The sequence below is a fragment of the Lithobates pipiens genome, unplaced genomic scaffold (genome assembly GCF_037356315.1).
Source record: "Lithobates pipiens isolate NorthernLeopardFrog02 unplaced genomic scaffold, aLitPip1_a1.2 Scaffold_18, whole genome shotgun sequence".
NCBI lineage: Eukaryota > Metazoa > Chordata > Amphibia > Anura > Ranidae > Lithobates > Lithobates pipiens.
Window position 1 is genome coordinate 33,366,615 of NW_027507758.1, and position 14,217 is coordinate 33,380,831.

Sequence of the window (14,217 nt, forward strand, 5' to 3'; positions counted from 1 at the left end):
ATAGCCTCTCCCCGACTAAGACCCCAAATTATAGGTGGGCTTATTAAGTTGTCATCAGGTGCACAAAGAACCTCACAGCACATCAGCAGGAACTATAGTAGCAGGGTGCCTTTAAGAACCGGGAGTCTCAGGAAATGTTACAGGACTGCATAAAACACTTCCCTCGCACCTGTCATATACAAATAATCACCCCTCTTCTAATCACATTTTGTTGCTTTGCATCCTGAAATGAAGACAGACACTATTTTAGTTTTATCCAGCTGTATTTACTCAGTGCAACTTATAACATCCAAGTGAAAGATGTAACACCAACATGTCAGAAAAATAATTAAAAAACAGAATCACTGAGTTGGAAAAAGGACCCCCCTCCCAAAAAAAAATGGCCTGTAAACTCAATCCGTTATAGCTATTCATTTTGGCTAACAAAGCCATTTGACATTCAACTGTGATCACCTGTGGTCATTTTTATTAGCTTAGCATGAAAAGAGCTTTCCTGAAGCATTTCAGTCCCTGGTGTGATATGTCTGGCTGAAATTCAATACCGCTGGTCCAAAAAACACCATTCCTACAGAAAAGCATAAAGGTGTTAATATCCTGTTATGGGGATGTTTCTCTGCAGCAGGGACTGGAGCACTTGTCAGGATAGAAGGAAAATGTAGCATCAACTTCTTGAGCAAAATCTGATGCTCTCTGCCAGAAAATTGTCAATTGGAAGAAGGTTTACCTTCCAGTGTGACAATGACTCAAAGAACACAGCAACAATGACCACACAGTGGTGTAAGGAGAAAAAGGTGAATGTCCTTGTATGGCCTAGAGCCCAGACTTAAAGCGGAGTTCTGCCGATTTTTTAAATTTTTTTTTTTTAAGTCAGCAGCTACAAATGCTGCAGCTGCTGACTTTTAAAATAAGGACACTTACCTGTTCAGGGCACCCGTGATGTCGGCACCCAAAGCCGCTCTATCCCTTAGCTGCCGGGTGCTGCCGCTGTCATCCTCGGTAAGGGAATCGGGAAGTGAAGCCTTGCAGCTTCACTTCCTGGTTCCCTACTGCGCATGTGCGACTCGTGCTGCGCTATCCCACTGATCCCTGCTGTGTTCTGGGACCCGTATGTATCCCAGAAGACAGCGGGGGGGGGGGCGGGAAGTGGCGTAGATACCCAAGGGGGGCACGGGTATCTACCGTCTTTCCCCAAAAGTAAGACATCCCCCGAAATTGAGACCTACTTCCAGTTTTGTCTCTCGCTGTAATATAAGGCATCTCCCTGATAATAAGGCCACCCTGGAATATAAGGCCCCTGAAGCTACCGTAAGGCGCCTGACTTTAAATCAGGGAGCTGCGGCCAGCTCTCTGGATGACAAGTGACCTCACCTGTCATAAGAGAGCCCGCCCTGCCGCCAGGACAAGCTGCCACCTTCTGCCGCTCGCTCTGCCCTGACGGACTCTGGCTGACTCACAATTAGACAGTGAGTGGGTCGCGCGGGGCAGGAGTCGGGCAAATTGTGTGGAATCTGGGCGCCACAGACACACAGGGGTAACTTAGGTGGGGAGGAAATGTCTGATAAAGGTGGGGGATGTCTGGTAAAGGGGGGGATGTCTGGTGAAGGTGGGAGGGGGGAGACTAAAAAATCCACTGGCACAGGGGTGGGGGAGGGAGACTCACTTAAAATGACACAGGGTGGATTTGAGGGGGGGTCAAAATGGCACAGGAGGATCAGGGGGGGGGGGGAATCAATAAATGTGTACCGTATTCATCTTCATGGAAAAATAAGACATGCCCTGAAAATATGACCTAGCGCATCTTTGGGAGCAAAAATTAATAGAAGACACTGTCTTATTTTCAGAGAAACAGGGTATGCCCGGAAGTGGGAGCAAAATACCTGTATTAGACAGGTATCTGCTCCCCCCTGTAAGGTGCCAAATGTGACACCGGAGGGGGGAGGAACTCTAAAAGCGGAAGTTCCATTTTTGGGTGGAACGCCGCTTTAAACCCCATTGAAAACCTGTTTATTGACTTGAAGACTACAGTCCACAAACACTCGACATTAAATGTAACTGAACTTGAGCAGTTCTGCAAAAAAGAGTGGGAAAATATTGCAAAGTCTTGATGCGGAAAGTTAGTAGAGACATCCTAACAGTCTAAAGGCTGGAATTAAAGCAAAAGGTGAATTAATCAAAATACTGACATAAGGGGGTGATCCTTTTTCCAACTTAGTGATTCTGTTTTTGAATTAAAATTATTTTTTTCTGACATGTTGGTGTTATATCTTTTCCTTGGATGTTATACGCTGAATAAAACAAAAAACTGTGCCTGTCAGGCTGCCAAGCAACAAAATGTGATTCATTTAAAGGGGGATGATTCTTTTCTATTCCCATTGTACATCTGGCAACAGAACAAATGGCAGCCCATAATGTAAGACTGTATTCCATTTAATGAAGTCAAATTATATATACATCTACTTACAAAAATAGCAGTACATCATGCACAAAATAACTCTCCAGCACCGCCGTTGATTTGGTGGGTCTGATGGCATAAGCACAAGCCCCACCGGACACGTTTCATCTAGTGGAAGGCTCTCAAGCCAACCCCTTGAGAACTTCCTATTGGATGAAATGCCTCAAGATGGAACCTGTACGGAGGTCATCATGCCCACCAAGTCAGCGGTGGTGCTGGAGAGATTTTTTTTTGCCTGATGTACTGCTATGTTTGTGAGTAGATATACATATGTACCTTACATTACTTAAAGCGGGAGTCCGCCGGGATTCCGCGTTTTTTTTTTTTTTTTTTAAAAGCCAGCAGCTACAAATACTGCAGCTGCTGACTTTTAAAATAGTGACACTTACCTGTCCAGCGCGCCCGCGATGTCGGCACCCGAAGCCGATCTGTAGATCGTCTCTCGGGTGCTGCCGCCGCCATCTTGGGTATGGGAATCAGGAAGTGGAGCCTTTCGGCTTCATTTCCCGGTTCCCTACTGCGCATGCGCGAGACGCGCTGCGCAATAAGAATGGACCCGCTGCCTCTGGGATCCGTGTGTTTCCCAGCAGGCAGCGGGGGACCTTCGGAAAGGGGCGTAATGTACGCCCCTTTCCGCAGAGAGCTATCCCGGAAGTGGGTGCAGAATACCTGTACTGTACAGGTACCTGCACCCCCCTCCCCCCTGAAAGGTGCCAATTGTGGCGCCGGAGGGGGGGAGGGTTCCGATGAGCGGAAGGTCCACTTTAGGGTGGACCTCCGCTTTAAAGGCATAGAATTATGTAATGTAGACACAGCACAACAATATTTATAATTGGCGTATAGTTGAAATGTCCTTTGTGGCATACATTCTAGTTTCTGCATTCTATTATGATCAATATAGATTCATTACATGTATTTTTTTTTTTTTGTTTGTAAAGCTGTGGAAAGTGGATGTGAGGACCTTGTGAGGCTCTTGCTGAAATTTAAAGCAAAGGTGAATGGACCACATTCGTGTTCTGGATGGAACCCTCTACACCAAGCTTCGCTCATGGTAAGCTGCCATCTGTGTTGAAATTTTGTAATTTAAAGGTGAACTCCAAGTAGATGATAAAATAAATGGTGACTTGCTGTGTTATTTGTTTCTATAAATGATTTTTTATTCATTTGCAAGTTACCTTTGAACTCGCTAGGGAATTTGACTACTCCAGGAAAACGTCAGTTCCCTAGCGCAGCCACGGTTCCCAATCCCTGTATGCAAGTCACAGTTCTCTCACAGTGGGAGTAGAAAATGTCACAGGCCCAACATCAGTGAGAATAAACATGACCCCAGGGTTGGTGGTCAGTAGGAGAAGGAATAGTGCCCCATTGTTAGTGTCAGTGGAAGAAAAAGTGCCCCGTCATTAATACTACTGGGGGAAATAATGCCCCATTGTTGGTGTCAGTGGGAGGAATAGTGCCCCATTTTAGGTGTCAGTGGAAGGAACAGTGCCCCATCATTGATACTAGTGGGAGGAATAATGCCTCATTGTTGGTGTCAGTGAAAGGAATAATGCCCCAATGTTGATACTAGTGGGAGGAATACTGCCCCATATCATTGGGAGGAATAGTGCCCCAGGGGCTGGATAAAGGCTAGCAAAGGGCTACAGTTTGGAGACCATTGCTATAGAGTGTCACTGAATGAGCTAGGGCTGACGACATCACATTAAAGATGGCGGCACCCAACAGCAGTCTCCAGGCTTTGATATGTCCATGTAAGGGAGGCTTTTACAGATAAATAAAATGCATTAGGTATGTTAAAGTGGTTCTAAAGTCAGAAGGTTTTTGTTTTTTTTATCTAAATGCATTTCATGATTTAAGATGAACCTTCTATGTGCAGAAGCCCCCCCCCCCCAGCCCCCCTAATACTTACCTGAGCCCTATCTCGATCCAGCGATGTTGCATGAAAGGCTCGGCTGTCTGGAGCTCTATCTCCTGATTGAGTCACAGCAGTGGGTGCCATTGTCCCCTGTTAAGGTCAGTCAAAGTCAGGGAGCCAATGAGGAGAGAGAGGGAGCGGGGGCAAGCTGCGGCTCCATGTCATGCCTTGGCTCTGGTGCCCCCATATCAAGCTGCTTGCTGCAGAGGCACTTGGCAGGAGGGAGGGACCAGGAGTGTTGTTGAGGGACCCGAGAAGAGGAGGATCTGGGCTGCTCTGTGCAAAACCACTGCACAGAACAGGTAAGTTTGTTATTTTTAAACAAAAGAAAACAATACTTTAGCATCTCATTAAAACCCAGGGCCCTCTAAATAAAGAAATCTTGCCAGCTGCCACTCGAAAAAATGATACTATATGGACAGCTGCTAAATTTCTAAATGACTAAATTAGTCATCATCTTTTGCATTTTACACATGACTATATCGTTAATCAGTGAGCAGTATGAATCCAATCTTAGACTAGTAAATCAATAAGGGTCCTCCTTAGTCCTGGATAATCGATCCCTGTGGACATCACCCTTCCCTCAAAAGGGAAGTGGCAGGAGGGCCCCGTTAGTATCAAACAGTATCCCAATTGGGACAGAACCCATTATATATTATTAGACTTGTCATGTCGATGACTGTAAATAATAAGGATCCAACTTATTGTTCAGTAGTAGCCAGCGAGTTAAAAAAAACTTACACATAGGGGTCTGCAGTTGTGTGAAAAACATTAAGTAGTAGGTCTCGTGTAGCCGTCTGGGCCGGGGCTCTTTTCGTTAGGGAGAGAGCGCACCGTAGCCAGCAGCTCGACGGGAGTGATGGGAAGCTCCAAATATATCTGCTGCTCAGAGGACAGGATAAGGAGGCCTGAGGAGGAAAGATAGACCTCAATGTGTGCTTGCTTCTGTGCGGCGTTTGAGTCTAGATCATAATAGTCACGAAACATTGATGCAATTTTTAAGGTGGTTGGACCAGTTCACTGGAGAAGGAGTGTAGTTCATGAACATGTGATGACATGCTATTTTTCCTAAGTGCCCGAGCCAACATCTTTCCACGTTTGTTACTGTACGTCTGGTACTTGTGTGCCACATATCGCAACCGCCGTCTAACTCAGCTATCCAAGAGTTAAAAAAAGAGTGCGCGTGTCTGTCAAGCGGCATAGCTCCTCTGGATCCGCCATACACTTATAACCAAGTTCGGCTTGTTGCAGGGCCCCAAGGACCCACTGAAAATCTGCCTGCCTCTCCTTCAGCTTGGAGCCCCAAGGAATGAAGGAGCATCGCACTACCGCCTTGTGGCCCTCCCACAATATCCTGTCGGTGACCTCTCCATTAGAGCTTTCAGTAAAGTAGTTGGTTAAAGTCTCCTCTATCCCTGTCACTACCCTGAATTCATCCAGCAGGTTTTAATTAAGCTTCCAATGCCAGGCCCTGGCCGACTGGTGAGGCAATGAAAGCATGAGGGTCACTGGGGCATGGTCGGAGATGGTGATCTGTTCTATAGTGGAGTCCAACAAGAGGTCCAAGGTAGTTTGGTCTGTCAGCAGTAGGTCAATTCTTGTGTATACCCTGTGAACATTGGAATAGTAACTATAGTCCCCGAAGCCTGCAGGGCCCTCCAGCAGTCAACCAGTGTGTGGCACTGAAGGGACCTGCAAAAGTGTCTCAGGAAAGCATAAGAATGCGTCGAGCAGTTTGCAGAGGTATCCAAGGTAGTAGAGGTGCAACGGATCAAAAAACTCACGGATCGGATCGTTCCTCGGATCAGAGTCACGGATCGGATCATTTTTTGGATCAGCAAATAATAATTTAATTAGCAAAAACCTGTGAAAATTCCACCACCATATAGTCCCCACTGTAATATCCACAATCTCCCCCACTGTAATATTGGCTGAGCACGGCTGGGTATGGCAGAGTATGGGCTGGCAGGGTATGGCAGAGTATGGGCTGGCAGGGTATGGCAGAGTATGGGCTGGCAGGGTATGGCAGAGTATGGGCTGGCAGGGTATGGCAGAGTATTGGCAGGCAGGGTATTGCTGGGTACTTCAGGGTATGAAGGGATGACTGCTTCCATCCGATCTCTCCCCTCCACTGTACAGGTTAGTACAGAGGGGAGAGAGGAACTGGCATCATGACATGACGCCGGTTTGTTTACAAGTGATCGCTCCGTCGGAGCGATCACAGTGTAAATAGCCTGGGCCGAAGCCGCGGCCTTTCCTAAGGCCGAGACCGCGGAGCGCGGCATGTGCCGATCCGAGCGGGTGACCCGTTCGGATCGCGGAACAGTGACGATCCGTTGCACCCCTACAAGGTAGGGTTTGGACTGTTATTAAAGTCCCCGCCCAGGACCAGTTTAACTTCCCTAAAGTCTGCTAAGCTGTCTGAAACGCAGTATAAAAACATCAGCTGTTGTGAGTTTGGGGTGTATAGCGTCGCAAATGTATATACCTGTCCCAAGATGGTCCCTTTTTAAGAATACATAACGCCCCTGGGAGTCTATATAGTGGTCTATGGGTTGAAACGGACAGCTCTTATGGATGGCGATAGCTGTGCCATGAGATTTTGATTTTGGGGAATTGCTAAGGTTACCGCCTTTTAAAAATGGTGGGTGGGTAGTTTGGGAAACAAGCCATCTGTAAAGTGTGTCTCCTGCAGAAATAGCACCTGTACCCTCAGTCGCCTCAGTTTGAGCCACAGCCTATTGTGCTTATTTGGAGAACAGAGACCATGAACATTGTATGACACTACCTTAACCGTAGCCATGGCAAATCAGCTGCAGGGTATCCAAACGTGACCTCATGAAGAGTTGAACCAGGTGTGAGCAACAGCGGATCCATTTCCAAAAGGCATGTAGACAAAAGACAGGTAGACAAAATAAACGGGTCAGAAGATAAAAGATAACAATGTTAACAAATAGATAGACCTAAACGGAGTAACAAGTGGCCTCCTATGGTCTAAAATCAACTGCATACCTGACCCTGGAGGTCTCTTCAGCTGGAGGAAGCCACCCAGGTGAGGTATGATGCCCCTAACAGGGCCAATACCTAAGAGAGAGGTATTCCTATGGGGGGAACGTGATCAGACATGCCCAGTCCGAGGTGTGCCAGCTCATCAGAGTGTTCGGCTGTAGCTACACGGGGAGGGGTAGTATAATAAAGGGAGAGCAGTAAACCATTATGATGCTAAGGTTAGTAGATGCTGGTATGTAGGAGCCCTGCCAGCCCAGTGCTCAAGGAATGGCAGCCTCTAAAGGGACTCAAAGGAGACGGACCTCTTGTTGGCCGCATCCGGTCAAAAGTAGGCACCAGGTAGAGAAGGTGGACAAGGGGTCTCTTACGGCTGTGATGGCTGAGAAAATTCAAGGGGAACACAGTTCTTCAGTCTGTATTCCAGAGGCCTTTCAATCGGTGGTGGCCTGTGAAGAAAGTTTATGGCCTCTGGAGCGTCATTTAGATCGCGCCTGGAGCTAGAATTGTGCTTCCGATGGGGAAGGTACATCCGTGGAAGGGTGCCAATCTGGGAAATCCACAGGCTCTAAGCCCAGATGAGAGAGGAGGTGGGAGAGGTCATCCTTAGTGCGTAACATTGCGGACTTTCCGTCTTTCGTAGCTTGGAGATGAAATAGGAATCCCCAGCGATAAGTTACACACGCCCTCATAGCTTCCAGGAGAGGATGAAGAGCTCTGCGTTGCATCAGTGTGCGACGAGATAAATCCTGGTAGAGCAGGTAAGCCCTATCAAAATCAAAATGAGGGCATTTTCACATGCGTTGCATGATTTGTTCCTTCACCGTAAACTTGTGCAGTTTTACAGATTATGTCTCTAGGATTCACAAGCATCCTATGAAGGCAGTTTGAGGGCCCTGTGTGCTCTATCAATTTCGATTGGTGCAGTAGGGGGCAAACCAAGAATCTTCCTGAATATGTCTCGTAGTGTAGGGATAATGTCCTTGGCAGCAGTTGCCTTGGGCAGCCTACGAATGCGAATGTTAGAGCGGCGACCATGGTTTTCATAATTGTCCAGCTGGCATTCCAGGACCTCAATCTGTTGATCCTGCGACACACACTTGTCTCTAAGCTGGGTAATGACAGAAAGAGAATCCTCAAATTTTTGTTCGAGTCTCTAGTCTGTTGCCCAGCTGAATGGTATCTGTTTTCAGCTGCTCTATTTCCTGTGTCAAGGCCTTCTCCACCTTACAGGCGAAGCGCTCCAGGTCCTCCCTGGTAGGGAGAGACCATATGTGTTGCCTCAAAGCCCTGTCTCAGGGCAGCTCTGAGACATCAGAGCACTGGCCTTGGGAGGCAAAGGAGCTAGGGGACTCTGGAGGGGCTGCATCACACATCAACTTTGGTGATGGGATAGGGGAGACTGCCGGCTGCAGAGAAGAGTGTGCCGCAGGAGGAGCGTCTTTACCTCTGCCGCGCCTGGGCGCCATCTTGGAGGCTCCACCATGCGGCTGTCCTCCGTCGGTAAAGAACGAGTTTATGGAGCCCTGGACAGTCCTTGCTGAGTTCCACGACTGCGAGTATGCCCTGCAGTGTTGAGACATCTCTTGGTGTGCCCAAAAACGGGTGTGTAAGCCCCAGATATATGCTAATAAAGCAGCCTTCTGTGAGGAGCTGTGGAGCTATGCTACCTCACTCGGTCATGTCCAAGCCACGCCCCCCCGATCTTCTGTTTCCGTGTTTACTCTTTTTAAATCATAATTACCCAAACTACCCAAATGATCCTGATCAAAAGTTACATATCCTGGTGATTTTGGCCTGATAACATGCACACAAGTTGACCCCAAAGAGTTTGAATGGCTATTAAAAGTAACCATTCTCACCTCTGTTCTGTTTGCTTGTAATTTGTGTGTGTGTGTATAAAAGGTCAATGAGTTTCTGGACTGCTGACAGACCCTTGCATCTTTCATCCAGTGCTGCACTGACATTTCTGGATTCTGAGTCATGGGGAAAGCAAAAGAATTTGCAGGAAAAGGTAGTTGAACTGTATAAAACAGGAAAGGGATATAAAAAGATATCCAAGGAATTGAGAATGCTAATCAGCAGTGTTCAAACTCTCTAATCAAGAAGTGGAAAACGAGGGGTTCTGTTGAAACCAAACCACGGTCAGGTAGACCAACTAAAATTTCAGCCACAACTGCCAGGAAAATTGTTCGGAATGCAAAGAAAAACCCACAAATTACTTCAGGTGAAATACAGGACTCTCAGAAAACATAGTGTGGCTGTTTCAATATGCACAATAAGGAGGCACTTGAAGAAAGATGGGCTGCATGGTTGAGTCGCCAGAAGAAAGCCATTACTACGCAAATGCCACAAAGTATCCTGCTTACAATACACCGAACAGCACAGAGACAAGCCTCAAACCTTCTGGCACAAAGTCATTTGGAGTGATGAGACCAAAATGTAGCTTTTTGGCCACAACCTTAACCCCTTCCCGCCGAGCGTACGCACATCTGCGTACTCGGCTTCCGGGGGTTATACCGGGATGATGCCCGCACCTGCAGGCATCATCCCGGTACCGTTTTGATCAGCGGGCGATTGGCTATCCAGCCATAACAACCGATGCGGCTAAAAGCCGCTCAGCTGTTATGCCGGAGGAGCGGGAGGGGACGTCCCCCCCTCCCGCCGCTGTTACCGGTGCTCCCGCTCGATCGGGAGCACCGATTCCTTCTGTGATGCCTCCGGCCGCTGGGGAGGAACTGGAACGAAGCCGTAATCGGCTTCGTTCCAGTCTCCTCATAGTAAACAATTTAGTCATTTTAAAATAAATAAAATAAATAAAAAAATAAAAATTTTTTTTTTAAAGCGCCCGCCGTCCCCGCGAGCTCGCAAAGCAAAGAAAACGCATACGGAAGTCGTGCCCGCGTATGTAAACGGTGTTCAAATCACACATGTGAGGTATCGCCGCGATCGTCAGAGCGAGAGCAATAATTCTAGCACTAGACCTCCTCTGTAACGCTAACCTGGTAACCGTAAATTTTTTTTAAAGTGTCGCCTATTGAGATTTTTAGGTACCGTACTTTGTCGTCAATCCACAAGTGCGTGCAATTATAAAGTGTGACATGTTTGGTATCTATTTACTCGGCGTAACATTATCTTTCACATTATGCAAAAAAAATGGGATAATTTTACTGTTTTGTTTTTTTTTAATTCATGAAAGTGTCCCTTTTCCTAAAAAGTTGCATTTAAAACACCGCTGCGCAAATACCGTGTGACATAAAATATTGCAACAATCGCCGTTTTATTCTGTAGAGTCTCTGTTAAAAAAATATATATAATGTTTGGGGGTTCCAAGTAATTTTCTAGTAGAAAATATGGATTTTAACTTGTAAACACCAAATTCCAAAAATAGGCTTAGTCATGAAAGGGTTAAATGCTACATTAGGAGAGGAGTCAACAAGGCCTATGATTAATGGTCCACCATTCCTACTGTGAAACACAGAGGTGGATCACTGATGTTTTAGGGATGTGTGAGCTACAGGAAATTTGGTCAAACTTGATGGGAAGATGAATGCAGTACCTTATCAAAAAATACTGGAGGAACATTTGCATTCATTAGCCAGGAAGCTGTGCATGGGACGTACTTGGAAATTCCAACATGACAATGATCCAAAACAAGGCCACCTGTCATTGGCTACAGCAGAATAAAGTGAAGGTTCTGGAGTGGCCATCTCAGTCTCCTGACCTCCATATCATTGAGCCACTCTGGGGAGATCTCAAACGTGCCGTTCATGCAAAACAGCCCAAGAATTTCCAGGAACTGGAGGACTTTTTGCCAAGAGGAATGGGCAGCTTTAGAATCTGAGAAGATAAAGAGCCTCATCCACAAATACCACAGACCGCCGTTCTGTCTGCCCCAGGAACGATAGGTGGGTCCTAGCAGACACTGGATCTGCCGGAGCGCTGATTGGCTCCCGCTGTGTCCATTACCAGTGGAAGCGTATCGCCAAGAGTGCATGCACAACCCAGACCCAGGAGAAGAAACTGCAGTATATGTATGTGGGGTGGTCCTTGAGGGGGTTAAAGAGGCACAAGTTAGCATGGTAATTGATTTTTAAGTTTAGAATACCACAGTGATAAACGTAATGCATACATGGTAAAGCCAGTTGATTCATGTAATAAATCCTTTGTTGAATTAAAAAAAAAATTTGAAAAAAAAATGAATAAAAATAACAAGTTTGATCAATTTGTAAATTGTAAGTAAGCAATGTAATTCTCTCATTTGGTTCCTTTGTTCTGTTCTGTAGGAACGTACAGACCTCATCCAGCTTCTTCTGGAAAGTGGCGTAAACAAGGAGTGCGAAGACGACTTTGGCATTAGACCCGTCTTCATTGCGGCACAGTATGGAAAAGATAAAAGTTTAAATCTACTTTTATCTCATGGTGAGTGATTAAGAAAACAATATAATGACCTTTATACCAAATCTGTATCTGTGGAAGGCTCAATATTCTGTATACAGTGGTACTTTGGATTACGAGCATAATTTGTTCCAGAAGAATGCTTGTAATCGCTAGTATATCAAAGCATGTTTCCCCATAGGAGTCAATAGAAACTCCACGGTGACTGCTATTGTATACAGTACCACATGTGGCCAGAGGTGGAGGGCACTCTGACACCGGCGGGAGCCGCTCGGATGCATTCAGCGACACTCGGGAACGGAGTGTTTCCGAGCAGCTCAGAGTGCATCCGAGCAGCTCCGCGTTTCACCGGCACCACACCTCTGGCCAAATGCGGTACTGCACACCCCATTGGCTTGAATCCTGCTCGTCTTGCGAGACAACGCTCGCAACCCGGGACAGAATTTTTAAAAGATAATAGCCCATATTGCAAAACACTCGTAAACCGCATTACTCGCATTCCAAAGTATTACTGTAGTCTTATAGTCCTTTATATGTTTCTGTTCAGTGTTCCTACCAAGCACATGCTTCCTAGAATTCACATAAATGTGCGTTTTGTACTCAAAGCGGTCGTAAAAAACAAAACAAAAAAAACAAAACCCGTTCCGCCAATCAACTCTGAAGTTCCGGCACACTACGCATGCAGGGTGAAAATCTCCTAAACTGTGCAGGTTTAGGAGATATTAATTTTACCTAGAGGTAAGCCTTATTATATATATATATATATATATATATATATTATAAGCCTTATTATAGGCTTACCTGTAGGTAAAGATTTCAAAATAACAAACAATTATTTTTACCTATTTGGATGCTGCATCTGTCCTTCTCCACCTCGAAGACTGAGAACTGAGCTATCATAGGCAACTGATTGCTCAGTTCTTGGTCTTTAAGCAGAGAGCCATGACTGTCAGTCACCGCTTTCTGCTCTGCCCATCCAGGGCTCACTGGAGCGCCAAGCTTTGGCGGGAGTGGCAGCGGCTGGCTCAGACTCTCATCGGCTCATCGACATTAAAGTCGGGATCCTTCCAGAGCCTGAACCGGTTGAGTGACGTTAGCCGGCAGCGGACATTACCGCGCTGTTGGCTGAATTTGGGTCACAGAAGTTTTTGTCCATGTGGACTGGGAAGGCTGTCCACATCGCTTAGGAGTGTGTCTACTATGGGAATGTTTGCTCAATCTTTCAGAAGCCCATTTGTAAGGTCAGGCACTGATGTATACGAGAAGGCCCGACTCAGTCTCTGCTATAATTCATCCCAAAGGTGTTCTATCGGGATGATGTCAGGATTCTGTGCAGACCAGTCAAGTTCCTCCACCCCAAACTCGATCATCTATGTCTTTATGGACCTTGCTTTGTGCACTAATGCACAGTCATGTTGGAACAGGAAGGGGCCATCCCCAAACTTTTGCCACAATGTTGGGAGCATGAAATTGTCCAAAATGTTTTGGTATGCTGAGGCCTTAAGATTTCCTTTCACTGAAACTAAAGGACCAAGTCCAACCCCTGAAAAACAACCCCACACCATAATTCCCCCCTCCACCAAATGATTTGGACCAGTGCACAAAGCAAGGTCCATATAGACATGGGTGATTGAGTTTGCGGTGGAGGAATTTGACTGGCCTGCACAGAGTCCCGACCTGAACCTGATAGAACACCTTTGGGATGAATTGGAGCAGATATTGTGAGCCAGGCCATCAGTGCCTCACAAATGTGCTTTTGGAAAAATGGTCAAACATTCCCATAGACACACTCCTAAACCTTGTGGACGGCCTTCCCAGAAGAGTTGAAGCTGTTATAGCTGCAAAGGGCGGGCCAACTCAATATTCAACCCTATGTACTAAGATGGAAAAAGATTGGTTCATTCATCAGTCTACTGCTTCTCCATTCTGTCTACATATTATGCTTTCAGCCCCACATCCAATCACTGTCCAAAGATTGCTGCCTCAACCTCCACAACATCTCCAAGATGCATCCCTTCCTAACCAGTGACACCACAAAGCTTCCAATTCACTCCCTGGTTATCGCTCACCTCGTCTACTGCAACTCCCTCCTCATTGGCTTAACTTTACATAGGCTATCCCCCCCAGTCCATCATAAATGCTGCTGCCAGACTCATCCACCTTACCAACCACTCGGCGTCTGCTACCCCTCTCTGCCAATCCCTCCACCGGCTTCTGCTCACCCAACAAATTAAATTCAAGATACTAACAGTAATTTACAAAGCCATCCACAGCTGTGCCCTCCAACTACATCACTAACCTGGACTCAAAATACCAACCTAATCATTCTCTTCATTCTTCCCAAGACCTCCTGCTCTAGTTCCCTTGTCTTTTCCTCCCATGCTCGCCTCCAGGACTTCTCCAGAGCCTCTCCCATCCTCTGAAACTCTCTACCCCAATCTGTCTG

General features: G+C 46.4%; 1 protein-coding gene across 3 annotated transcripts in view; it reads left to right on the forward strand.

Annotated features, from left to right (window-relative positions):
• Positions 1 to 14,217, forward strand: part of ASB3 (ankyrin repeat and SOCS box containing 3) — a 301,962-nt gene that overhangs the window by 96,500 nt on the left and 191,245 nt on the right. For all 3 annotated transcript variants that reach the window (XM_077485559.1, XM_077485558.1, XM_077485557.1), the window contains 2 exons: positions 3,391 to 3,503; positions 11,660 to 11,795. In XM_077485559.1, the coding sequence (XP_077341685.1) occupies positions 3,391 to 3,503; positions 11,660 to 11,795 (249 nt within the window). The remainder of the gene's footprint in view (positions 1 to 3,390; positions 3,504 to 11,659; positions 11,796 to 14,217) is intronic.